The following is a 25,440-nucleotide window of genomic DNA, read 5'->3' as shown; positions in this document are numbered from 1 at the left end:
AAACTCCATTGTGTACACTGGTGTGCTACAACTTTGAGCTAAAGCATCTTAATACATGGCTGCTCTGTAAAAGGGAAGTCAGATGTGTGTGTACCTGGAGCATCTATAAGGGGAACTTTTCCCATAGCAGCACTGAAGCGGCAGTGCTTACCTGGACTTGTCTGTTTCAAGTAGCTTAAACCAAGAAAAATCTAGAGACAGACACTATTTTCAATGGGTTTTAATTACAAATTCATTAACAACAAAGTTTTCATACCAAAACAAAAAGGACGTCAATCAAAAATATGGATCTGTAGACAAGCAGTTTGAAACAAGTGCTCAGTACATGGGGATGATGTAGGGAATGTAGAGACATGACTCTGGCTAGATCCCAAACTGCTTCCTTTGTTCACCCAAGGCCTCATGACTGCTGAGAACAGTGTATGGATGGGCTGGGTAGGTCTCGGGCTATCTATAGTGCTGAGAACAGTGTATGGATGGGCTGGGTAGGTCTCGGGCTATCTATAGTGCTGAGAACAGTGTATGCATGGGCTGGGTAGGTCTCGGGCTATCTATCCTGCTGAGAACAGTTTATGGATGGGCTGGGTAGGTCTCGGGCTATCTATACTGCTGAGAACAGTGTATGGATGGGCTGGGTAGGTCTCTGGCTATCTATAGTGCTGAGAGATGTCCAGTCCTTGGAGATCAGTGATCATAGAGTTAAGAAATCAAGGAAAATATGTAAGAACGCTGGTTGGCACGACCTACAAAAAGGAAACTGGGGTATGCTGTCATTGGCTAACCTGCACCATTTCTCCCTTGCCTGGTTAGCCGTTGTAGTGGATGCTGATTGGATGACGGTATGAAAGTTTGATCTAATTAGTGACTTAGTTCTTTTTCTTGCCCTTGCTGGGAGCCTTGGCTGGCATTACCGTGGGAACGGCTGCCTGGTACAGAGCAGCAGACACTTTGTTGATGTAGTAGAGGGCGAACAGAGAGAATATCAGACTGGAGAGAGAACAAAATAAAACAGTCAGCACAGCAACAGCACAATATGGTTTGAAAAAAAAAAAACTTCACCTCAAATTCATTGATAATAGTAGTACTGTTATCATCATCATTACTATTATTTTTTCCTATAAGATTTTATTTGATCAACAATACAAAACATACACAAACAAACGACGACATCATACAAACATCAACTACATCACTCCTGCCCAGACCCACCAGCCCTCACCCCCTTATCACTTTCTGCACATGGCCTCAAACAGCACACATTTGTTTCTCCGTCACCCGCGCACTTTCAATTCTTAGATCCTAAAGCATTTGACCGTTCCATTGCGTGAACGACAGATGATTGGTTGATTTCCAGTTGAAGTATATGTTTTTTTTAAATGATTGATGAGAAAAGTGTTGTCCTACCCATTGGGTATCTCACTGCACCCTCATATGCCATGTCTTTAAATATGCAGACAGACTAATTAAAAGCTAATTTACATTGTAATACTTCTGAGCCATCTTTCCAACTCCACCCATAACTTTTGGATTTTATAACATTTCCAGAAGGTCATGAATTATTGAGTCATTAGTAGTTTTACGCTTTAGACATCTCTGCTGTTGTCCTGTAGAATTTGTGAATTTTGTCTCTTGTATAATAAATTCAATACATGCATTTATGCTGGATTAAGCATTCATTTTAGTTAACTGTAATGTCATTAGTTTTGTTCCAACATTACTTCCATCTTGTGTCAATATCAGTTATTTTTTAAATCTTGGTTCCAATAGTTTCTATTTTTTTCCAAGAGATTGTCAGTTGGATAGGCTCTCTGCTATTCCATAAGTCCTTCATTTCATCACTGAGTTCAGTTGTCAAGAGAGTTTCTGTGTTTGGTGCGCCTGGGTTTGTCAGTAGTCTGTGAGTTCATACTTACCATGTGGTGACACACACACGGTGCACCAGCCCAGAGGCAAACAGAGAGAGGCACAGGCACACCAGGACTGGTGGAGAGGAGAGAAATGAACACCCATTAAAACAGGACTGTGTGCGTGCTGAGCCGCTATACTATTCAGATGCACCCATACACATGACAAGAGGCTCAGTGAATGTGTGTGAAACACAGGAAATAGATTCTGTGCATCACTCTGTAGTTGTGAAGACAGACTTACTCTCTGGGAAGATCTTGACCTGGAATCCCTTGCCGAAGATGAGGTTTTCCAGGTTATTGAAGGCCTGATTGGAGAAAGGGTTAAGGAGGGAAACACACAGTGGGAGAGAAGAGACACCTAATGTGGTGGCTTCATTAGACCTTTAGACGTTCAGTGATCCTTACTGTATTTATTTATCCCCTTACTGTATTTATGTATCCCTTTACTGTATTTATTTATCCCTTTACTGTATTTATTTATTTGTCTTGCTCCTTTGCACCCCAGTATCTCTACTTGCACATTCATCACTCCAGTGTTTAATTTCTATGTTGTAATTCCTTCGCACACATGGCCTATTTATTGCCTTACCTCCCTTATCTTACCTCATTTGCACACACTGTATATAGATTTTTTTTCCTACTGTATGTTTGTTTATTCCATGTGTAACTCTGTGTTGTTGTATGTGTCGAACTGCTTTGCTTTAGCCTTGGCCAGGTCGCAGTTGTAAATGAGAACTTGTTCTCAACCAGCCTACCTGGTTAAATAAAGGTGAAATAAAAAAATAAAAAATCCTGCCACCATGACTCACAGTGCTGCATGTGGACTATAGAACCAACCAACTGACTGTCTGCTTCCATCACTTGGGAACTCAAGGGAGCACAGAACATAAACAAAATACTTTAGCTGTCTGGCTTTACAAACAGCTTACTCTGACAAGTTTAAAACCCTAAGCCTATCGGAGGTCTACCTAGATTGCATTGTATGCAGTGCTGCTATGTTGTGGTGTGTTTTGGTGTAAAGAGGATACAGTGAGGGAGCAGATGAAGAGGACAGAGCCCAGGAAGCCTCCCAGGATGGTGAGCAACTCTGTAGAGCCCAGCTGTCTGCTGAACATCTGCATCCCAGCAAACACCAACACAGAGAACAGACTGGACAGAACCAGGGATGTGCCTGTGTTCACCGCTGGAGGGAGGGGAGAGGCAGATTACACATAGTTTGTGACAGTAGTAGAACAATCATCTAAGGGGCTGCAGCTGGACTGAAGATGCCAGATTCTAACAGAATAATAATATCAACAATTGGGTTTATATTTAATCTTTGAGTGACAGAAACATAAAATAACTAGCCTATACGAAACATTTCACTGCATCCTAACAGCAATCTTTACGCCACGTCAGTGTACACTCTTGAAAGATTCCGTGTGGAAACACCCTCTCTCGAATAATGAAAATACCTAGCTAGGTAGCTACAAGAGAACTTTATCATACATTTTGACAACACAGCCTACCTACCGTTAAACTGAAGAAATATATATATTGTTGGCAAGTGTATTCTGCACAAAATAGCTACGTAACTAACAAAGTTAGCAATGAATGGCAAGCCTACCGTTACACAGCTAGCTATCGTTAGCTAGATACCTTTACGTTTGCCATCCCTCAATACATATTTTCAACGCACAAACATTGATCAAAATTAAACAGTAGCCTTGCAGAACTTACCCATGTTTTAATATTTAAGCAATAATTACGTTTTTGACACAAAAGATCATGCGTTTCGATATCCTTTCAAAACACAGGCAGCTCCAGGACCAAGCTCCGTTTCTGCTACCCGGAACCGGTGAGAGGTGGCACACGTAGGAGTCGAATGTGAAGTGCCAATCAGATTCTAGCAACGCAAAAAGTGGGTCAAGACTGACACACCCACTGGACACATTTTTCAAAGGGTGTTTATGAAATAAATACTAGATTACACAGGTAAAATACTTTAATCGTAAAAAAATAAGAATAACACTGACATATAGGGGTGTAGCTACCATCAGATATCACCACATTATAGATGAATTTCAAAAGCATCTTAAAAGGAAGGAATGGTTTACTCTACAATGAAATACAAAACAAACTGGGATAGCTACAGCTTGATAAAACATTATTATTTAGGTTAACGTTTTAAAAAGGTGGTACTAAAATCCTATGGTACACAGGACCATTTAGCATGGTGAAGAGAAAGATGGTTACTTGTGTCTATACATTCAGCGTAGCAATTAGGATCACTACGCTGGAGTTTTTAGAAATCGTCCTCTCTGCCTTGGTACATACAGTAGCTCTGTTTCCATCTACAACGTCCACAGTCCACACAACCATTGAATCCTGAAACACAGACCATAGCTTAAAATAAATAAATAAAATAATCTTACTATTGATGGATAGATAGAGAAGGGTGTGTGTCAAAAGTCAGAAGGCCAGATTCGAACCTATGCTGTCACCGTATCGGATACTGCAGCTACGACCACCCACATCTTAACCAGCTCTTTTGTCTTTGTCACTACGATCACCATCCAACATCACTTACATCCGATATGTCTCCTTGACACTGTTGAACAGTCACAATGTGTCACACACTTGGACAGCTGTGTACAAGTGCTGGGAAGGATGGACACTACATTCCAGACCGAACATCGATGTGAAACACTGCTCTCGGTTATAGTGGCTTCTTCTTCAGTCCGAACACTGCGATGAAGAGTAGGATCTCCACAAACGCAGGGAGAACACTACAGGAGATAGAGATGATGGCAGCATTATAAGCAAAGCATCAACCTGCACGAGGCAAAAATGACCCAAATAACTCCAGGACACACACACACACACACGATGTATGTATGTCTCTGTCTGTCTGTCACACACAGACACACGATGTCTGTCGGTCTGTCTGTCTGTCACACACACACAAACCTGCAGAAGGCAAAAATAAGCCAGTATGTCCAACACTCCCATCTCTGGAAGACAAAGAAAGACAGGGAGACGGATGCACTGCAGTGGACAGCCAACGCTGGAGGAGACGTCAGTCAGGGAAACAAAACCTCTGAGAATCACACACACACACACACACACACACACACACACACACACACACACACACACACACACACACACACACACACACACACACACACACACACACACACACACACACACACACACACACACACACACACACACACACACACACACTGACCTGCAGAAAGCAAGGATCCACCAGTATATTTCACATGCCCATTGTTCAAACAGAAAGAACAGTAGAGCCACAGAGGCACTGGCATGGGCTGCAGTCGCTAGTGTGTGGATGGAGAGATGGATGAATGGATGGTGTATGGGGAGGGAGTCCTGAGTCAGGGAATCTTAACCAAACCAATAAAAAGATTACTTCCTCAACCTTATATCTGTGCCCATATTAACGTCTCCTTGCTGATCTGAAAGAAGGGTATAACTTCCTGCATATTGCTTACATCTATCGATTCCCTCCCATGTTCTTCACTACTCCTGGAGAGTCACACTGTGTGCAGGCTTTCATTCTTGCCCAGCACCAACACTCAGCTACTCAACAAAACATCAAGACCTTGAGTAGCCTACTTGTTGATGTGACTGGCCACGCAAAATTAGGACTAGGCAAGAACGAAAGCAAACTGTAGTTCTCCAGGACTAGGACTGGTGACCACTGCTGTACTATGCATTATGTGTACTTTGGTAATGTACAGGGTTTTGTGGAAGAGTTTTGAGAACATGTAAAGGATACAGAGGAGGCCCTGGGTGCAGTTGAACATAGACACACCAGAGAAGAAGCCAGCCAGCTCTATAGCAAACAGACCCATGGTGACTGACAACGCTACCACCAACCTAGAAGAGAGAGACAGAGAAAGATAGAGAGGAGAGAAAGATAGAGGAGAGAAAGATAGAGGGAGACAAGTGATTTCTCAAAACCTATAGCAATTATTTTTGGATAGACTGTGTGTGTGCAGGGTTAGGAGTCCTGTCCTGGGTGAAAGATGCTTACTTGGTGTCCTCCTTGTCGTATTGGTCCTGTGTGAAATCCAAAGGCAGGCAAGCTTCAACATTGTTCTCCTGTGGGACAATGAGTATGATTACTTCAGAGATAGATCTATACAGTATCACTAGATTCTGAGCACGGTTGAGACACAATATATTATAGACGAGCATGTTGATGATCTCGTGAACAACAACTGGTGTCTTCTAGATGCCAGATACAGACATGAGACATGTCACACACAGAGGATATGGTTTGTCCAGAACCTTGCCAGTACTCAGAACTCGTGAACATACCCGTGACCAGAAAATGGTGATGACGATGACGAGGTGAGCAGTGAGAGTCAGGAATCGAGCCGGGACCAGGCTGCTGACTGCAGACATTGCTCCAGCAAAGATGTGCCTGTATGGGTACTATGGTACCTAGAATAAAGAGGCGGAATAGGGAAACGTTGACAAGTAACGTTAATGTTGCCAATAGAAACAACAAAATCCGTGTGTTGACTTGAGCCTGCTACAATGCAACACAATATTGGCTGTAAATGTTAGCTAGACTACTAACGTTAACGTTAAGACTACACAAATGAATATTAACAGCACTTTATTTACAATGTGTAGACTAAGTAACGTTACTATTTGCAAATGTATAAGCTAATTTATCCGCACACTCACCTTGATAGTGCTAACTTAGCTAGCTAATGTACCCAATACAGGACATACGACGTTGTTCAACTCGTTAGTCAATATTTGAAGCCAAAAACTAGCCACATTTGATGATTTATTTACCATTAATTGAAACAATTGTGTCTAGGACTAGAAACAACAGACGCTTCAGCTGCAGGCATGGCTTAGCTCGTTGCTACAACAACTTACATCTGGGGTGCGTTCAAGAACATCGGGTTCCGTTAACGATTTAGGACGGAAACAGACGAGTTGAGGATGAGGAACGCTTCTTCGTGAACGTGTCATTTTAGTAGCGTTTTATAATCTCACATCGTCATCTAGTGGCAAGAATAAAATCCAATGTTATTGGTCACATACACATATTTAGCAGATGTTATTTCGGGTGTAGCGAAGGTCTCCCACTCAGAAGTATGAGATGAGATGGGGAGGGAGGCGGGGGTAGGTTGACCTCAGGTCTCCCCACTGGAAGCCGGAGGTAGGGGGAGCAGGGGAATCTATGAAATAGCGCACCTCTAACTTTGTACAGTACTAATGCAATTAGTAAAATCATTCACACTACGAAATGCTACCAAATAAACCACAATTCATTCATAATACTGTGAATACTATATAGTATCACAGACATATTGTTGCATTTTTTTCTGGTGTGCGCGAAATTGTTAAGAATAAAATAAAACCAGTCTGCACACCACCAAGGTAAATTGGTTTAGTCTTGACTCTTGGTTGACAGTGTTGGGGGATGGGTAATGTATTGATGCTCGAGTGACAAATCAACCCAAATGTGTTTCTATTTGTCTTTGTAACTTATTTTTGTTATTTATGTGTCTTATTTTTGTATATATTTGTATAGTTTTAAATGTTATGTTTATTTATTTGTGTTGTTCCAAATGTCAGAATAAAAATGACAGTTAGTGTAGAATGGTGCTTTTGGAGGGGGGGGGGTCGCCCAGGGAGCCATACAAGCTAGAACCGCCACTGCACACGCACACACACACAGATAGCGGGAGAGAGAGAGCATTTGAACCTGTTTCACTCAGCAGAAATCACCACGCACGCTCTATCCCCCACTATTGAACATTACCTTATCAGCGCGAGCCCAGTGGAAAGGGACAGAAGTCAACGCTGCGCACTCCAGACCATATGCATCCGGTCAGACTATTGTGCGACAGCCTATACCTAGGCTACATATGGTTGATTGACCAAACTTTTAACATTTTTCTTTATTCACCCTAGGACAACATATTTGAATATATTACTAGGCCTAGGCTACGATTGTGAATTTGACAGACGCATCAACATTCGCAACATCAACATGACAGACGCATCTACATTCAACATCAACACCGCGTTTTGATCCTAAAGGATGGCTGAAGCAGAACTACAGGCGTTTACGTCTATGATGGACGCACTCGTTCAAATCAGCGTAAGTGTGGTGATGGTTAATTAGACCTATTTGTTTACCATAAATGTGATGTGGAGACTGGAGCCTATTTTGTTATTCTGTAGGCCACCAGACCGAGGCTATAGCAAACATAAATGTGGTAAGGTTACCTGTATTTCAACTCGCCGTTCAGAGAGAAATGCCTCAGCTAAGCTATATATATATAATGTTATTAATATTGCATAATGTTTTTAGTTAAACTGTGTTTTCAGCACGCCACGTAGGCTAGCCTACATAAGATATAGAGGCCTTCACATCCGTTTTGGTATCAACATTTCATCATCCTTCATACATTATTCTTAGGCTATATTTTTCTTCAATGTGAAATGGTCTGCTTTTGTTATTAGATTGACTAAAATTGAACCAGACATTCATCAATAAGTCTGAGCTATAAATTAGAAATGGGTGGTATTTGGCTCCAACACTTTGGCTTGACGCCAGCGGCTGGTCACTCTCGGCTGGTTATTGACACACCTAGCTATGAGGTAAAGGGTGAAAGGAGGATTAAATGGATAGCCAATATATATATTTTTGAAGCCTATCGGTCGAATGCGTACCCCCGCGTGCACAGACAAAAACAAGGGGTCCGATGATATGATTTGCTATCTCGCAACACGGTGAGCAGGGAACGGATGATGTTTGTCGCCATAGAAACGGTATTCAGGGAGCGCCAGCACGCGGCGGCGGTGGTCCTGGCTCTCGCGCAACATAGGTGCAGAAAGGACCCGCTGACACCGACTATTCTGCCGAGCCAGGGAAAGAAAAAACATTGATAGAGGAGAGAGAGAGGTGTAGTCATTCTTATCGAAGCCTAGTCGATGTGAATGCTATTTTCCCGGTAGCCAGTAGCCTTGGCCTGTCATGAATCCCATTGAAATGTCCATAGCCGGCCTAGGGAAGGTGAAGTCGGCTAGGCCTTGCCCGGTAATATAGCCTATTTTGTGCGTTGAAATCCAATTTAATGTAATTAATTGTTCCCATAAAATTAATCTCTTCTCACCATCATGGTGGCTTGTCTTAACTGAACTGAGGAAGGTTAGAAGCAACTAGTCCTACAACAAAGCTATAGATAGAAGGATCTATTACTCCTCTATACTGGGTTTACATCATGCTGTTGGCCAGACAGCTGGACTGAAGTGATTAGACTCATATTTAAGGAGACTGGCTGTAGCGCCTTAGTCAGCCCTGGCCTGGGTATTTATACACACACACACCTGCTTTCTCCTTTCATGTGTCCAACATAAATTCTAAACCAGGAATGGTTAAATAATGTAAGATGCTGTTTCTCTCTCCCTCTCTCTCATCTCGTTCTCTCTCTCTCTCCTCTATTTAGAGCAGTTAAGTTATTCCTCTGCCTCATTCTCACTCCTGTTTTCACTTCCCCCTCTTTCCCCTCACACCCTCTCCCCTGCTCACTCACCCTTTATTTGCTTCCCCCCTCCCTGCTCCTCTAACTCCTCTCCCCGTCTCTCTTCTATCTCCAACCCCTTATCCCCCCTCCCTCTCTCGTCCTCCAGTCTAACATGAAGAGTATGGAGCGGGAGCTGCATTGCCCGGTGTGTACTGAGATGGTGAAGCAGCCCATCATCCTGCCGTGCCAGCACAGTGTGTGTCTGCTGTGTGCTGCTGAGGTGTTAATCCAGAGAGGATACCCTCCCCCAGACCTCCCCCCAGAGCCCAACTCCCCGGCTGCCTCCCCCAACACACGCTCCCCGCGCGGGGCACGCAGACCCCCGCCCAAGACCACCGACCGCCTGGACCGCGTCCTCAGACCAGGTGGGTTAACGTGTGTGTGAATGCTGATGTCGATCTCACTTGTGTGCCAGTGCCTGCAGATGAGAGTGACATCATCATCAGATCAGCATCTGACTTTGTTTTACTGGCCAATGAAGATGGTTCATACCAGAGCCATATATATACTGTATATACACTACCATTCAAAAGTTTGGGGTCACTTAGAAATGTCCTTGTTTTTGAAAGAAAAGCACGTTTTTTGTCCATTACAATAACATCAAATTGATCAGAAATAGAGTGTAGACATTGTTAATGTTTTAAATGACTATTGTAGCTGGAATCGGCAGATTTTTTATGGAATATCTACATAGGCGTACAGAGGCCCATTATCGGCAACCATCACTCCTGTGTTTCAATAGCACGTTGTGTTAGCTAATCCAAGTTTATCCTTTTAAAAGGCTAATTGATCATTAGAAAACCCTTTTGCAATTATGTTAGCACAGCTAAAAACTGTTGTCCTGATTAAATATACAATAAAACTGACCTTCTTTAGACTAGTTGAGTATCTGGAGAATCAGCATTTGTGGGTTCGATTACAGGCTCAAAATGTCCAGAAACAAAGAACCTTCTGAAACTCGTCAAGTCTATTCTTGTTCTGAGAATAGACTTGACGAGTGCACAACTGAGCAAGATGACAAGTACATTAGAGTGTCCAGTTTGAGAAACAGACACCTCACAAGTCCTCAACTGGCAGCTTCATTAAATAGTACACGCAAAACACCAGTCTCAACGTCAACAGTGAAGAGGCGACTCCGGGATGCTGGCCATCTAGGCGGAGTTGCAAAAAAAAGCCATATCTCAGACTGGCCAATAAAAATAAAAGATTAAGATGGGCAAAAGAGCACAGACACTGGACAGAGGAACTCTGCCTAGAAGGAAGCATGAATACCACCTCTACCTTGTCAAAACACAACTGATTGGCTCAAACACATTAAGAAGGAAATAAATTCCACACATTAACTTTTAATAAAGCACACCTGTTAATTGAAATGCATTCCAGGTGACTACCTCATGAAACTGGTTGAGAGAATGCCAAGAGTGTGCAAAGCTGTCATCAAGGCTAAGGGTGGCTACTTTGAAGAATCTCAAATATTAAATATATAAGTGTGTAGTATATATAGTGTTATTTCATAGTTTTGATGTCTTCACTATTATTCTACATTGTAGAAAATAGTAAAAATAAAGAAAAACCCTTGAATGAGTAGGCGTGTCTATACTTCTGACTGGTACTGTATATCAAACAGGTCGGCCAGGTTTTAGAACATCTGCCATGTTAGCGTATTTATTTTCTAAATGTTGATGATGTAACAATACGAGAGCTCCTCCTACAGTTCCCTATGAAATGACCCGCTGTAAACAAACAAAACAGAACTGCGAATTTAAAATAAGTTTTTATTGATTACCATTCTGCATAATGTGCATCCAAGTCTGTACAGTGTTGGTGTGTCTTCGTTGGTTTTGAAAACTATCTGAAATAAAAAACACAATTTGGAAGTGTCAATTATTACTTAGCAATCGCTACAGTTGACTTCGGAAGTTTACATACACCTTAGCCAAATACATCTAAACTCAGTTTTTCACAATTCCTGACATTTAATCCTAGTAAAAATTCCCTGTCTTAGGTCAGTTAGGATCACCACTTTATTTTAAGAATGTGAAATGTCAGAATAATAGTAGAGAGAATTATTTATTTCAGCTTTTATTTCTTTCATCACATTCCCAGTGGGTCAGAAGTTTACATACACTCAATTAGTATTTGGTAGCATTGCCTTTAAATTGTTTAACTTGGGTCAAACGTTTTGGGTAGCCTTCCACAAGCTCCCACAATAAGTTGGGTGAATGTTGGCCCATCTCTCCTGACCGAGCTGGTGTAACTGAGTCAGGTTTGTAGGCCTCCTTGCTCGCACACGCTTTTTCAGTTCTTCCCACACATTTTCTATGGGATTGAGGTCAGGGCTTTGTGATGGCAACTCCAATACCTTGACTTTGTTGTCCTTAAGCCATTTTGCCACAACTTTGGAAGTATGCTTGGGGTCATTGCTGTTGTTCTGAGATTGATTTGCACTTTTCGCACCAAATTACATCCATCTCTAGGAGACAGAACGTGTCTCCTTCTTGAGCGGTATGGCGGCTGCGTGGTCCCATGGTGTTTATACTTGCGTACTATTGTTTGTTCAGATGAACGTGGTACCTTCAGGCATTTGGAAATTGCTCCCAAGGATGAACCAGACTTGTGGAGGTCTACAACTTGTTTTCTGAGGTCTTTGCTGATTTCTTTTGATTTTCCCATGATGTCAAGCAAAGAGGCACTGAGTTTGAAGGAGGCCTTGAAATACATCCACAGGTACACCTACAATTAACTCAAATTATGTCAATTAGCCTATCAGAAGCTTCTAAAGCCATGACATCATTTTCAGGAATTTTCCAAGCTTTTTAAAAGCACAGTCAACTTAGTGTATGTAAACTTCTGACCCACTGGAATTGTGATACAGTGAATTATAAGTGAAATAATCTGCTTGTAAACAATTGTTGAACAAATTACTTGTGTCATGCACAAAGTAGATGTCCTAACCGACTTGCCAAAACTATAGTTTGTTAATTTAACAAGACATTTGTGGAGTGGTTGAAAAACGAGTTTTAATGACTCCAACCTAAGTGTATGTAAACTTCCAACTTCAACTGTATGTAGGAGAAAGAGGTGCTCTCAGAAATTTCAACTGCAATGGCTCAACTCTCTATATACACAGCGTATACTAAACATTAGGAACCCCCTTTTGCCCTCAGAACAGCCTTAAATTCAAGGTGTCGAAAGCATTTCACTTGGATGCTGGCCCTTGTTGACTCCAATGCTTTCCACAGTTGTGTCAAGTTGGCTGGATGTCCTTTGGGTGGTGGAACATTCTTGATACACACAGGAAACTGTTCAGCGTAAAAACCCAGAAACGTTTCAGTTCTTGACACAAACTGGTGCGCCTGGCTCCTACTACCATACCCTGTTCAAAGGCACTTAAATATTTTGTCTTGTCCATTCACCCTCTGGATGGCACACACACACAATCCATGTCTCAATTGTCTCAAGGATTACAATCCTTATTTAACCGGTCTCCTCCCCTTCATCTACACTGATTGAAGTGGATTTAACAAGTGACATCAATAAGGGATCATAGCTTTCACCTGGATTCACCTGGTCAGTCTATGTCAGGGAATGAGCAGGTGTTGTTCATGTTTTGTAGATGCATTGTATAGGACTGGTTCATGCATCACAACACTTCAAAGACATGAAATGTTCATATGATATATTTATTATTTATGTTGAGAGAGAGAGTTGAGGGGCAGTAGAGTGTGTGTGTGTGTGTGTGTTTGAACTAGCAGGTGTTCTAGGTGTGAAGCAGTAGTTTCTGTCTGTGTCAGCATGTAGTGTGCAGTGCAGTCAGGGGATAGAAAAGTATGTCTCTAGTTCTATCAAACTGTGATGGAACTATCACACTCATACTGATTACTTTCTGTCTCACACTGTCTCCTCTCTCCCTCTCCAAACCTCCCCCCTCCTCCCCCACCTCTCAGGTTTTGGGACGTACCCCGGGCGTCGTCGTAAGGACATGTCTCCTGCCCCCATGCTGTTCCCCTGTCCGTCCTGTCACAAGGAGGTGGAGCTGGGGGAGAGAGGACTGACCGATTGCCTCAGGAATCTCACCTTGGAACGCATCGTAGAGAGGTACACACACACACACACACACACACACACACACACACACACACACACACACACACGTAGAGAGAGTTGCTCACTTACTTACAGAGGAATGTAGGTTCTGAACCAATCCTGCAGGAAATAAAGATCAGCACAGAAAGAAGGAAAAGTCAATAGTGCTTTATAAATGGGACAGAAAATCATTGGTTTTGGTACGGGGAGAACCCCCCCTCTCCTGAAGCAGAGCCTAACGAGCTGAGTGTGTGGGAACTGGGAAGCTGAGGTGACTTCATAATTCACACAAACATCAAATGGACTTTCTGAACAACAAGTTGAGGTTCTGAACGCTTCAAGAGACAAACACATAGACATTGTGATTCTCATAAATAGCCTCCTTTCCTTGTTTCCTTTCCTTCATTAGTAGTGATCTGAAAGAGAGGAAGAGAGGAGGCCTTTGTAGACTACTGAGATTCACGTAGAGAAGGGAAGAGAGAGGGGATGGAAGAGAGATTTGGGAGAGGTATAGGGAGAGAGTGGGAAAGAATTGGGATGAAAGAGAGAGAGAGAGGGGGAAAGAATTGGGATGAAAGAGAGAGAGAGAGGGGGAAAGAATTGGGATGAAAGAGAGAGAGAGAGGGGGAAAGAATTGGGATGAAAGAGAGAGAGAGAGGGGGAAAGAATTGGGATGAAAGAGAGAGAGAGAGGGGGAAAGAATTGGGATGAAAGAGAGAGAGAGAGGGGGAAAGAATTGGGATGAAAGAGAGAGAGAGAGGGGGAAAGAATTGGGATGAAAGAGAGAGAGAGGGGGAGGGAGAATGTCCATTGTTGTTTGAGACGCAGCAGCAGCAGTTTGAGAGGAGTCTGCTGCAGCTGCTCTCTCTCTCCCCTGGAGGCTGGGTTGTCTCTGTCAGTAAAGCGTGACTGGGCATGTTGAGAGTCCATAGCTCACTGGAAGTAGAAACAGTGCAGTCTGCAGGAACACAGAACACAGCTGAAGGATCCAGGTCAGGAAGTTGGATAACATTTAAAAAAAAACATACATCTGAAGGCAGAGCAGAACAGAGCAGGACAGGACAGAACAGAGCAGGATAGAACAGAGCAGAACAGAACAGAGCAGAACAGGACAGAACAGGAGAGAACAGGACAGAACAGGACAGGACAGAACAGGACAGAATAGGACAGAACAGGACAGAACAGGACAGAACAGGACAGAACAGGACAGAGCAGAGCAGAACAGAACAGAGCAGAACAGGACAGAGCAGAACAGAACAGAGCAGAACAGGACAGGACAGAACAGGACAGAACAGGACAGGACAGAACAGGACAGAACAGGACAGAGCAGAACAGGACAGAACAGGAAAGAGCAGAACAGGACAGAACAGAGCAGAACAGAACAGAGCAGAACAGGACAGAACAGGACAGGACAGGACAGGACAGAGCAGGACAGAACAGAGCAGGACAGGACAGAACAGGACAGAACAGTACAGAACAGAACAGTACAGAGCAGAACAGAGCAGGACAGAACAGAACAGAGCAGAACAGGACAGAACAGAGCAGAACAGGACAGAACAGAGCAGAACAGGACAGAACAGGACAGGACAGAACAGAACAGGACAGGACAGAACAGAACAGAACAGCAGAACAGGACAGAACAGAGCAGAACAGGACAGAACAGAGCAGAACAGGACAGAACAGGACAGAACAGGACAGAACAGGACAGAACAGAACAGAACAGGACAGAACAGGACAGAACAGAACAGAGCAGAACAGAACAGGACAGAACAGGACAGAACAGGACAGGAGAGAACAGGACAGAGCAGAACAGGACAGAGCAGAACAGAACAGAGCAGAACAGGACAGAACAGAGCAGAACAGGACAGAACAGAGCAGGACAGAACAGGACAGGACAGGACAGAACAGAACAGGACAGAACATGACAGAACAGGACAGGACAGAACAGAACAGGACAGAACAGGACAGGACAGAACAGGACAGGACAGGACAGAACAGAACAGGACAGAACATGACAGAACAGAACAGAACAGAACAGACCGTACAGTAGCACATTTAGCTCATTCCCCCCTTCCTAACTTTTGCCTAACACACGTCCAGTCTCTCTCTCTCTCTCTCTCTCTCTCTCTCTCTCTCTCTCTCTCTCTCTCTCTCTCTCTCTCTCTCTCTCTCTACACAGTGATCTTGGACAGTGACATCATTATGGCTTAATGTTGCTCTGTGTTCTCTCACCTTCCTCTTTTTGTATCAACCCCCACCCTCTACACTGTTTCTCCCCCTCCCCCTGTCTGCCTCCAGGTACAGACACACAGTGAGCCTGGGCAGCGTGGCTATAATGTGTGGCTTCTGTAAGGCTCCTCAGTCCTTGGAGGCCACTAAGGGCTGTGCTGACTGCAGGTCCAACTTCTGCAACGAGTGTTTCAAGCTCTACCACCCCTGGGGAACGCTCCGCTCCCAGCACGAACACATACTGCCCACCAACAACTTCAGACCCAAGGTATGTGTGTGTTTTGTGTGTGTGTGTGTGTTTACGTAGTATTTGGGGGGTGTCCTGTATTGTCCTGTATTTCCCTCTTCTCTGTATCTATCCATATCTCTATTACTTCATTACCTGTTTCATCTACAGTACCTCTCTCTCTCTCTTTCTATCTTCACCTGTTTCCTCTACAGTACCTCTCTCTCTCTCCTTCACCTATTTCCTCTACAGTCCCCCTCTCTCTCTCTCCTGCACCTATTTCCTCTACAGTACCTCTCTCTCTCTCCTTCACCTGTTTCCTCTACAGTACCTCTCTCTCTCTCCTTCACCTATTTCCTCTACAGTACCTCTCTCTCTCTCCTTCACCTATTTCCTCTACAGTACCTCTCTCTCTCTCCTTCACCTATTTCCTCTACAGTACCTCTCTCTCTCTCCTTCACCTGTTTCCTCTACAGTACCCCTCTCTCTCTCCTTCACCTATTTCCTCTACAGTACCTCTCTCTCTCTCCTTCACCTGTTTCCTCTACAGTACCTCTCTCTCTCCTTCACCTATTTCCTCTACAGTAACCTCTCTCTCTCTCCTTCACCTGTTTCCTCTACAGTACCTCTCTCTCTCTCCTTCACCTGTTTCCTCTACAGTACCTCTCTCTCTCTCCTTCACCTATTTCCTCTACAGTACCTCTCTCTCTCTCCTTCACCTGTTTCCTCTACAGTACCTCTCTCTCTCTCCTTCACCTGTTTCCTCTACAGTACCTCTCTCTCTCCTTCACCTATTTCCTCTACAGTACCTCTCTCTCTCTCCTTCACCTATTTCCTCTACAGTACCTCTCTCTCTCTCCTTCACCTGTTTCCTCTACAGTACCTCTCTCTCTCTCCTTCACCTGTTTCCTCTACAGTACCTCTCTCTCCTTCACCTGTTCCTCTACAGTCCGCCCCTCTCTCTCCTTCACCTGTTTCCTCTACAGTCCATCTCTCTCTCCTTCACCTGTGTCCTGTACAATACCTCTCTCTCTCTCTCTCTCTCTCTCTCTCTCTCTCTCTCTCTCTCTCTCTCTCTCTCTCTCTCTCTCTCTCTCCTTCACCTATTTCCTCCACAGTACCCCTCTCTCTCTCCTTCACCTATTTCCTCCACAGTACCCCTCTCTCTCTCCTTCACCTGTTTCCTCTACAGTACCTCTCTCTCTCTCCTTCACATATTTCCTCCACAGTCCCCCTCTCTCTCTCCTTCACCTATTTCCTCTACAGTCCCCCTCTCTCTCTCTCCTTCACCTGTTTCCTCTACAGTACCTCTCTCTCTCCTTCACCTATTTCCTCTACAGTACCCCTCTCTCTCTCCTTCACCTATTTCCTCTACAGTACCCCTCTCTCTCTCCTTCACCTGTTTCCTCTACAGTACCTCTCTCTCTCCTTCACCTATTTCCTCTACAGTACCCCTCTCTCTCTCCTTCACCTGTTTCCTCTACAGTACCTCTCTCTCTCTCCTTCACCTATTTCCTCTACAGTACCTCTCTCTCTCTCCTTCACTTGTTTCCTCTACAGTACCTCTCTCTCTCTCCTTCACTTGTTTCCTCTACAGTACCTCTCTCTCTCTCCTTCACCTATTTCCTCTACAGTACCTCTCTCTCTCTCCTTCACCTATTTCCTCTACAGAGTCTCTCTCTCTCTCCTTCACCTGTGTCCTGTACAATACCTCTCTCTCTCTCTCTCTCTCTCTCTCTCTCTCTCTCTCTCTCTCTCTCTCTCTCTCTCTCTCTCTCTCTCTCTCTCTCTCTCTCTCTCTCTCTCTCTCCCTTCACCTGTTTCCTCTACAGTAACCCCTCTCTCTCCTTCACCTGTTTCCTCTACAGTACCTCTCTCTCTCTCCTTCACCTGTTTCCTCTACAGTACCTCTCTCTCTCTCCTTCACCTGTGTCCTGTACAATACCTCTCTCTCTCTCTCTCTCTTTTTCTCTCTCTCTCTCTCTCTCTCTCTCTCTCTCTCTCTCTCTCTCTCTCTCTCTCCTTCACCTGTTTCCTCTACAGTAACCCCTCTCTCTCCTTCACCTGTTTCCTCTACAGTACCTCTCTCTCTCTCCTTCACCTGTTTCCTCTACAGTACCTCTCTCTCTCTCCTTCACCTGTTTCCTCTACAGTACCTCTCTCTCTCCTTCACCTATTTCCCACACAGTACCTCGCTCTCTCTCCTTCACCTATTTCCTCTACAGTACCTCTCTCTCTCTCCTTCACCTGTTTCCTCTACAGTACCTCTCTCTCGCTCCTTCACCTATTTCCTCTACAGTACCTCTCTCTCTCCTTCACCTATTTCCTCTACAGTAACCTCTCTCTCTCCTTCACCTGTTTCCTCTACAGTACCTCTCTCTCTCTCCTTCACCTATTTCCTCTACAGTACCTCTCTCTCTCTCTCCTTCACCTATTTCCTCTACAGTACCTCTCTCTCTCTCTCCTTCACCTTTTTCCTCTACAGTACCTCTCTCTCTCTCTCCTTCACCTGTTTCCTCTACAGTAACCCCTCTCTCTCCTTCACCTGTTTCCTCTACAGTACCTCTCTCTCTCCTTCACCTGTTTCCTCTACAGTACCTCTCTCTCTCTCCTTCACCTGTTTCCTCTACAGTACCTCTCTCTCTCCTTCACCTATTTCCTCTACAGTACCTCGCTCTCTCTCCTTCACCTATTTCCTCTACAGTACCTCTCTCTCTCTCTCCTTCACCTATTTCCTCTACAGTACCTCTCTCTCTCTCCTTCACCTATTTCCTCTACAGTACCCCTCTCTCTCTCTCCTTCACCTGTTTCCTCTACAGTACCTCTCTCTCCTTCACCTATTTCCTCTACAGTACCTCTCTCTCTCTCTCCTTCACCTATTTCCTCTACAGTACCTCTCTCTCTCTCTCCTTCACCTATTTCCTCTACAGTACCTCTCTCTCTCTCCTTCACCTGTTTCTTCTACAGTACCTCTCTCTCTCTCCTTCACCTATTTCCTCTACAGTACCCCTCTCTCTCTCCTTCACCTATTTCCTCTACAGTACCTCTCTCTCTTTCCTTCACCTATTTCCTCTACAGTACCTCTCTCTCTCTCCTTCACCTGTTTCTTCTACAGTACCTCTCTCTCTCTCTCTCTCTCTCTCTCTCTCTCTCTCTCTCTCCTTCACCTGTTTCCTCTACAGTAACCCCTCTCTCTCCTTCACCTGTTTCCTCTACAGTACCTCTCTCTCTCTCCTTCACCTGTTTCCTCTACAGTACCTCTCTCTCTCTCCTTCACCTGTTTCCTCTACAGTACCTCTCTCTCTCCTTCACCTATTTCCCACACAGTACCTCGCTCTCTCTCCTTCACCTATTTCCTCTACAGTACCTCTCTCTCTCTCCTTCACCTGTTTCCTCTACAGTACCTCTCTCTCGCTCCTTCACCTATTTCCTCTACAGTACCTCTCTCTCTCCTTCACCTATTTCCTCTACAGTAACCTCTCTCTCTCCTTCACCTGTTTCCTCTACAGTACCTCTCTCTCTCTCCTTCACCTATTTCCTCTACAGTACCTCTCTCTCTCTCCTTCACCTATTTCCTCTACAGTACCCCTCTCTCTCTCTCCTTCACCTGTTTCCTCTACAGTACCTCTCTCTCTCTCCTTCACCTATTTCCTCTACAGTACCTCTCTCTCTCTCCTTCACCTATTTCCTCTACAGTACCTCTCTCTCTTTCCTTCACCTATTTCCTCTACAGTACCTCTCTCTCTCTCCTTCACCTGTTTCCTCTACAGTACCTCTCTCTCTCTCCTTCACCTATTTCCTCTACAGTACCCCTCTCTCTCTCTCCTTCACCTGTTTCCTCTACAGTACCTCTCTCTCTCTCTCCTTCACCTGTTTCCTCTACAGTAACCTCACTCCTTCACGTTTCCTCCACAGTGACTCTCTCTGAGTTTGGCTGGTGACCTCCTTTTCTTCCTCCTCCTTATATCTTCTTCCTCTCTCCTCCCTACCCACCCCTGTATCTACACCTCTACTGTACCTGTCTTCCTCCTCTCCGCTCCTACCCTCTCCCCTCCTCCCCTCTCCTCTTCCCTCCTCTCCCCTCCTCTCCCCCTCCTCCCCTCCTCTCCGCTCCTGCCCTCTCCTTTCCCCTCCTCTCTCCTCCTCCTCTCCCCTCCTCTCCCCCTCCCCCCTCTTGCCCTCTCTCCTCCTCTCCCCCTCCTCCCCTCTCCTCCTCTTCGCTCCTGCCCTCTCCCCCTCCTCCCCTCTCCACTCCTCCCCTCCTCCGCTCCTCCCCGCTCCTGCCCTCTCCTTTCCCCTCCCCCTCCTCCCCTCTCCTCTCCCCTCCTGCCCTCTCCTCTCTCCTCCTCCTCTCCCCTCCTCTCCCCCTCCTCCCCTCTTGCCCTCTCCTCTCCTCCTCTCCCCCGTTCTCCCCTATTAGGTCCTAACGTGTCTGGAGCATGAGCAGGAGAGGTTGTTGTGGTACTGTCGCTCCTGCCAGAGACTGCTGTGTCCTCTATGTAAGCTCCGCAGAGTCCACCACGGCCACAAGGTGGCGCCCATCGCACAGGCCTGCCAGGCACTAAAGGTATCTGTCTGTCTGTCTGTCTGTCTGTCTGTCTGTCTGTCTGCCTGTCTGTCTGTCTGTCTGTCTGTCTGTCTGTCTGTCTGTCTGTCTGTCTGTCTGTTAAACCATGAAACTACATGTTTGCTTGCTGATATTGTCATCTGTCTCTCTTAACACCTGAGGACAAAATCACCAAGGAGATCAACTACATTCTGGCCAATCAGGACACAGTAAAGGCTCAGATAACTCAGCTGGAGAGTGCCATCACACATATGGAGGTAAACTCTCTCTCCATCCTTTCTCTCTCTTTCATCCAATCCACTACTTTCTTCCCTCTATCCTTCGATTGCCTCTTTCTCTCCAACACAGTATAACCTTCATGCTCTTCTTTCCCTCCCTCTACCCCCTCCCTTCTTCCCACCTCCCCCACACCCTCTCCCTGTCTCTCTCCATTTACCCCCTCCCTTCTTCCCAACTCCCCCACACCCTCTCCCTGTCTCTCTCCCTTTACCCCCTCCCTTATACCCCTCTCAACTCCCTCTCTCCAGTTGAACAGTGCGTTGGCGAGGGAGCAGTTGTCCCAGTCTGTGAGGGAGCTGGGGGCGTCTCTAGCTGAGCGACAGGGAGCGTTGACCCTGGCCCTGGAGGGGGCCCGGCTGAGGAGGGGGGAGGCCCTGTCGGCCCAGGTGTCTGAGAGGAGGGGTCTGCAGGAGGACGGCGGGTTAATGGCCTACACACAGGAGCTGCTCAAAGAGACCGACCAACCCTGCTTCGTACAGGCCGCACGAATCACCCACAACAGGTACGGGTGGTAGATGCAAGACATACATGCGCACGCGCACACACACACCGCGGGTAAATAACAGGTGCAATATCAACGCTTAACGCTTACCAGCCCCGTCCCCCTCTATATTTTCTCTCTCGCTCTTTCTCTCTCTTTTTCTCTGTCTCTGACTCTCTCTTTCTCTCTCCAGGCTGGTGAAAGCGATAGAGAATCTGCAGTGTTTCTCTCTCTCGGCTGATCCCTCCTTCAGACACTTCCACGTGGACGCCTCCAGAGAAGTGAAACTCATCAGCAACATGGAATACATAAGAGGTGCGTGTACGAGGTTAGATCTGAAAGCTAACTCATCAGCAACATGGAAGACATAAGAGGTGCGTGTACGAGGTTAGATCTGAAAGCTAACTCATCAGCAACATGGAATACATAAGAGGTGCGTGTACGAGGTTAGATCTGAAAGCTAACTCATCAGCAACATGGAAGACATAAGAGGTGCGTGTACGAGGTTAGATCTGAAAGCTAACTCATCCCATCCACCAATATAACTCCCTTTTCTTCTCTGCCTTGACCCTGCTACAGCCCCATTGGCTCCTGTGATTGACACTCAGCGGACGCTGGCCTATGACCAGCTGTTCCTGTGCTGGCGACTCCCCCAGGACTCCGCCCCTGCCTGGCACTTCTCTGTCGAGTTCCAGCGGCGAATGGGATTGACCGAGGCAGGCTGGGGAGGAGAGGTCAGAAGTCCCAATGCTCCAGTGGCGTGGCAACGCCTGGAGGAGGTGGGCGGGACTAGTGCTGTGATTGACAGGCTGGAGATGGACAGTGTGTACGTGTTAAGGGTGAAAGGAAGCAATAAGGCGGGGTTTGGAGAGTACAGCGAAGAGGTTTACCTGCACACACCACCCGCACCAGGTGAGACACTCACAGACACGTACGTACGCAATTCATGATACAATTATTGATGGGAAATTGTTTAACAAAGTCAATACCTCTTTTGTCCCAATCCATCCCTTCACCTTCTCAATTCCCTCATCTTCTCATCTTCTCTCTGCATAACCCACTCCCTCTGTTCTGCAACCCAGCTCCACGCCCCGGCCCTCTCTCCACCCATCCATCCTCTCCACCCATCCATCCTCTCCATCCCCCATCCTCTCCACCCGTCCATCCTCTCCATCCCCCATCCTCTCCATCCCCCATCCTCTCCATCCCCCATCCTCTCCACCCGTCCATCCTCTCCATCCCCCATCCTCTCCACCCGTCCATCCTCTCCACCCGTCCATCCTCTCCATCCCCCATCCTCTCCACCCGTCCATCCTCTCCATCCCCCATCCTCTCCACCCGTCCATCCTCTCCATCCCCCATCCTCTCCACCCGTCCATCCTCTCCATCCCCCATCCTCTCCACCCGTCCATCCTCTCCATCCCCCATCCTCTCCATCCATCCATCCTCTCTCCATCCCTCCATCCTCTCTCCATCCCCCATCCTCTCCATCCATCCATCCTCTCTCCATCCCCCATCCTCTCCATCCCCCATCCTCTCCATCCATCCATCCTCTCTCCATCCCCCATCCTCTCCACCCGTCCATCCTCTCCATCCCCCATCCTCTCCATCCTCCATCCTCTCCATCCCCCATCCTCTCCATCCCCCATCCTCTCCACCCGTCCCTCCCCTCCACCCATCCATCCTCTCCACCCGGCCCTCTCTCCATCCCCCATCCTCTCCATCCCCCATCCTCTCCACCCGTCCATCCTCTCTCCATCCTCTCCATCCTCTCTCCATCCCCCATCCTCTCCACCCGTCCATCCTCTCCATCCCCCATCCTCTCCACCCGTCCATCCTCTCCATCCCCCATCCTCTCCACCCGTCCATCCTCTCCACCCGTCCATCCTCTCCATCCCCCATCCTCTCCACCCGTCCATCCTCTCCACCCGTCCATCCTCTCTCCATCCCCCATCCTCTTTACATCCCTCCATCCTCTCTCCATCCCCCCATCCTCTCCATCTGTCCATCCTCTCCATCCCCCATCCTCTCCATCCGTCCATCCTCTCCATCCCCCATCCTCTCCATCCGTCCATCCTTCCCATCCCCCATCCTCTCCATCCGTCCATCCTCTCCATCCCCCATCCTCTCCATCCGTCCATCCTCTCCATCCCCCATCCTCTCCACCCGTCCATCCTCTCCATCCCCCATCCTCCATCCGTCCATCCTCTCCATCCCCCATCCTCTCCATCCGTCCATCGTCTCCATCCCCCATCCTCTCTCCATCCATCCATCCTCTCTCCATCCCCCATCCTCTTTACATCCCTCCATCCTCTCTCCATCCCTCCATCCTCTCTCCATCCCTCCATCCTCTCTCCATCCCTCCATCCTCTCTCCATCCCTCCATCCCTTTATCTCCCTATCTCTCCTTCCTCTCTTTCACCTTTGTACTTGATTAATCTCAGAAGAATCCTACCATCCCACTCTCTGTCCTTCTCCTACCTCTCTCTCTCTCTTTATCAACATCTCTCCCTCTCTGTCCTCACACTGTCCATACTGTATAAACACTCCCCCAGTCTCCTGTGTTATTAAGTGTTTATGTGGCTTACTAAAGGAGATTCATTTCTCAAAAACGGATCAGTGATCAGCAGTCGTACCTGTATTGGGCTAGGTTTCTCTCCCTCTTTAGACCTCTCTCTCTATCTCTTATTTCCTGCTCTCCTCGTTCCCTCTCTTTCCTATCCTCTCTTTCCTGGGGTGTATTTATTCCTCCAGAATACATCAGTTTCCTGTAGATGTAAGCAGCTCTGCTCCTCTGCTCCTCTCCTTGATGCTATATCTAACCCATCCCCTTCCTCCCCCTCTCTTTCTACCTCCTCTTCCTCTCACTGTCCCTCCTCTCCCTGATGCTATATCTAACCCTTCCCCTTCCTCCCCCTCTCCTTCCCCCTCCTCTTCCTCTCACTGTCCCTCCTCTCCCTGATGCTATATCTAACCCTTCCCCTTCCTCCCCCTCTCTTTCTCCCTCCTCTTCCTCTCACTGTCTCTCCTCTCCCTGATGCTATATCTAACCCTTCCCCTTCCTCCCCCTCTCCTTCTCCCTCCTCTTCCTCTCACTGTCCCTCCTCTCCCTGATGCTATATCTAACCCATCCCCTTCCTCCCCCTCTCTTTCTACCTCCTCTTCCTCTCACTGTCCCTCCTCTCCTTGATGCTATATCTAACCCTTCCCCTTCCTCCCCCTCCCTTCCCCTCCTCTTCCTCTCACTGTCCCTCCTCTCCCTGATGCTTCTACCCTTCCCACTCCTCACTCCTCTCCACTGTCCCTCCTCTCCCTGATGCTATATCTAACCCTTCCCCTTCCTCCCCCTCTCCTTCTCCCTCCTCTTCCTCTCACTGTCCCTCCTCTCCCTGATGCTATATCTAACCCTTCCCCTTCCTCCCCCTCTCTTTCTACCTCCTCTTCCTCTCACTGTCCCTCCTCTCCCTGATGCTATATCTAACCCTTCCCCTTCCTCCCCCTCTCCTTCTCCATCCTCTTCCTCTCACTGTCCCTCCTCTCCCTGATGCTATATCTAACCCTTCCCCTTCCTCCCCCTCTCTTTCTACCTCCTCTTCCTCTCACTGTCCCTCCTCTCCCTGACGCTATATCTAACCCTTCCCCTTCCTCCCCCTCTCCTTCTCCCTCCTCTTCCTCTACATCCTCTTCTCCCTCCTCTTCCTCTCACTGTCCCTCCTCTCCCTGATGCTATATCTAACCCTTCCCCTTCCTCCCCCTCTCCTTCTCCCTCCTCTTCCTCTACATCCTCTTCTCCCTCCTCTTCCTCTCACTGTCCCTCCTCTCCCTGATGCTATATCTAACCCTTCCCCTTCCTCCCCCTCTCTTTCTACCTCCTATTCCTCTCACTGTCCCTCCTCTCCCTGATGCTATATCTAACCCTTCCCCTTCCTCCCCCTCTCCTTCTCCCTCCTCTTCCTCTCACTGTCCCTCCTCTCCCTGATGCTATATCTAACCCTTCCCCTTCCTCCCCCTCTCTTTCTACCTCCTCTTTCTCTCACTGTCCCTCCTCTCCCTGATGCTATATCTAACCCTTCCCCTTCCTCCCCCTCTCC

At 46.7% G+C, this 25,440-nt stretch overlaps 3 protein-coding genes across 10 annotated transcripts in view; 1 reads left to right on the top strand and 2 right to left on the bottom strand.

Annotated features, from left to right (window-relative positions):
- Positions 1-204: 204 nt before the first annotated feature.
- On the bottom strand, positions 205-3,831 carry krtcap2 (keratinocyte associated protein 2). Its single transcript, XM_071396513.1, has 5 exons — positions 3,627-3,831; positions 2,936-3,090; positions 2,149-2,212; positions 1,914-1,980; positions 205-987 (listed from the first exon to the last, which is right to left on the bottom strand). Exons 1-5 carry the CDS (start codon positions 3,628-3,630, stop codon positions 867-869), a joined length of 411 nt encoding a protein of 136 aa, XP_071252614.1. The 5' UTR covers positions 3,631-3,831; the 3' UTR covers positions 205-866.
- A 45-nt stretch (positions 3,832-3,876) lies between these two features.
- tmem107l (transmembrane protein 107 like) lies at positions 3,877-6,930 on the bottom strand. 8 transcript variants are annotated; one of them, XM_071396504.1, is made up of 7 exons: positions 6,618-6,822; positions 6,243-6,368; positions 5,956-6,023; positions 5,698-5,798; positions 5,140-5,236; positions 4,857-4,900; positions 3,877-4,675 (listed from the first exon to the last, which is right to left on the bottom strand). In XM_071396504.1, the coding sequence occupies exons 2-7, from the start codon at positions 6,327-6,329 to the stop codon at positions 4,623-4,625; spliced, it is 450 nt and encodes a 149-aa protein (XP_071252605.1). In that variant the 5' UTR covers positions 6,330-6,368; positions 6,618-6,822; the 3' UTR covers positions 3,877-4,622. The 8 variants fall into 8 exon arrangements, with proteins under 8 accessions (XP_071252605.1, XP_071252612.1, XP_071252611.1 ...); XM_071396505.1 differs by having other exon boundaries at positions 4,483-4,675; positions 6,819-6,930; XM_071396506.1 differs by having other exon boundaries at positions 4,483-4,675; positions 6,732-6,820.
- Positions 6,931-7,601: 671 nt separating this feature from the next.
- Positions 7,602-25,440, top strand: part of trim46a (tripartite motif containing 46a) — a 29,162-nt gene continuing 11,323 nt past the window's right edge. The window contains exons 1-9 of the mRNA XM_071396503.1: positions 7,602-8,052; positions 9,588-9,846; positions 13,429-13,579; positions 15,866-16,064; positions 20,443-20,589; positions 20,751-20,846; positions 21,117-21,370; positions 21,543-21,664; positions 21,929-22,261. Of these exons, the coding sequence (XP_071252604.1) occupies positions 7,993-8,052; positions 9,588-9,846; positions 13,429-13,579; positions 15,866-16,064; positions 20,443-20,589; positions 20,751-20,846; positions 21,117-21,370; positions 21,543-21,664; positions 21,929-22,261 (1,621 nt within the window). The 5' untranslated portion in view covers positions 7,602-7,992. The remainder of the gene's footprint in view (positions 8,053-9,587; positions 9,847-13,428; positions 13,580-15,865; positions 16,065-20,442; positions 20,590-20,750; positions 20,847-21,116; positions 21,371-21,542; positions 21,665-21,928; positions 22,262-25,440) is intronic.

The sequence above is a fragment of the Salvelinus alpinus genome, chromosome 4, assembly GCF_045679555.1.
Source record: "Salvelinus alpinus chromosome 4, SLU_Salpinus.1, whole genome shotgun sequence".
Taxonomy (NCBI): Eukaryota; Metazoa; Chordata; class Actinopteri; order Salmoniformes; family Salmonidae; genus Salvelinus; species Salvelinus alpinus.
This window is presented reverse-complemented; position numbering and strand designations above follow the sequence as displayed.

Coding starts and splice junctions, on each gene's coding strand:
- krtcap2 (XM_071396513.1), bottom strand. Junction 1,981..2,148: donor GGTCAAGATCTTCCCAGAGA/GTAAGTCTGTCT, acceptor CCTCTCCACCAG/TCCTGGTGTGCCTGTGCCTC. Junction 988..1,913: donor CGTGTGTGTGTCACCACATG/GTAAGTATGAAC, acceptor TTCTCTCTCCAG/TCTGATATTCTCTCTGTTCG.
- tmem107l (XM_071396505.1), bottom strand. CDS start 6,329: ATGTCTGCAGTCAGCAGCCTGGTCCCGGCTCGATTCCTGACTCTCACT. Junction 6,024..6,242: donor TCACCATTTTCTGGTCACGG/GTATGTTCACGA, acceptor ATTGTCCCACAG/GAGAACAATGTTGAAGCTTG. Junction 5,799..5,955: donor TACGACAAGGAGGACACCAA/GTAAGCATCTTT, acceptor TCTCTCTTCTAG/GTTGGTGGTAGCGTTGTCAG.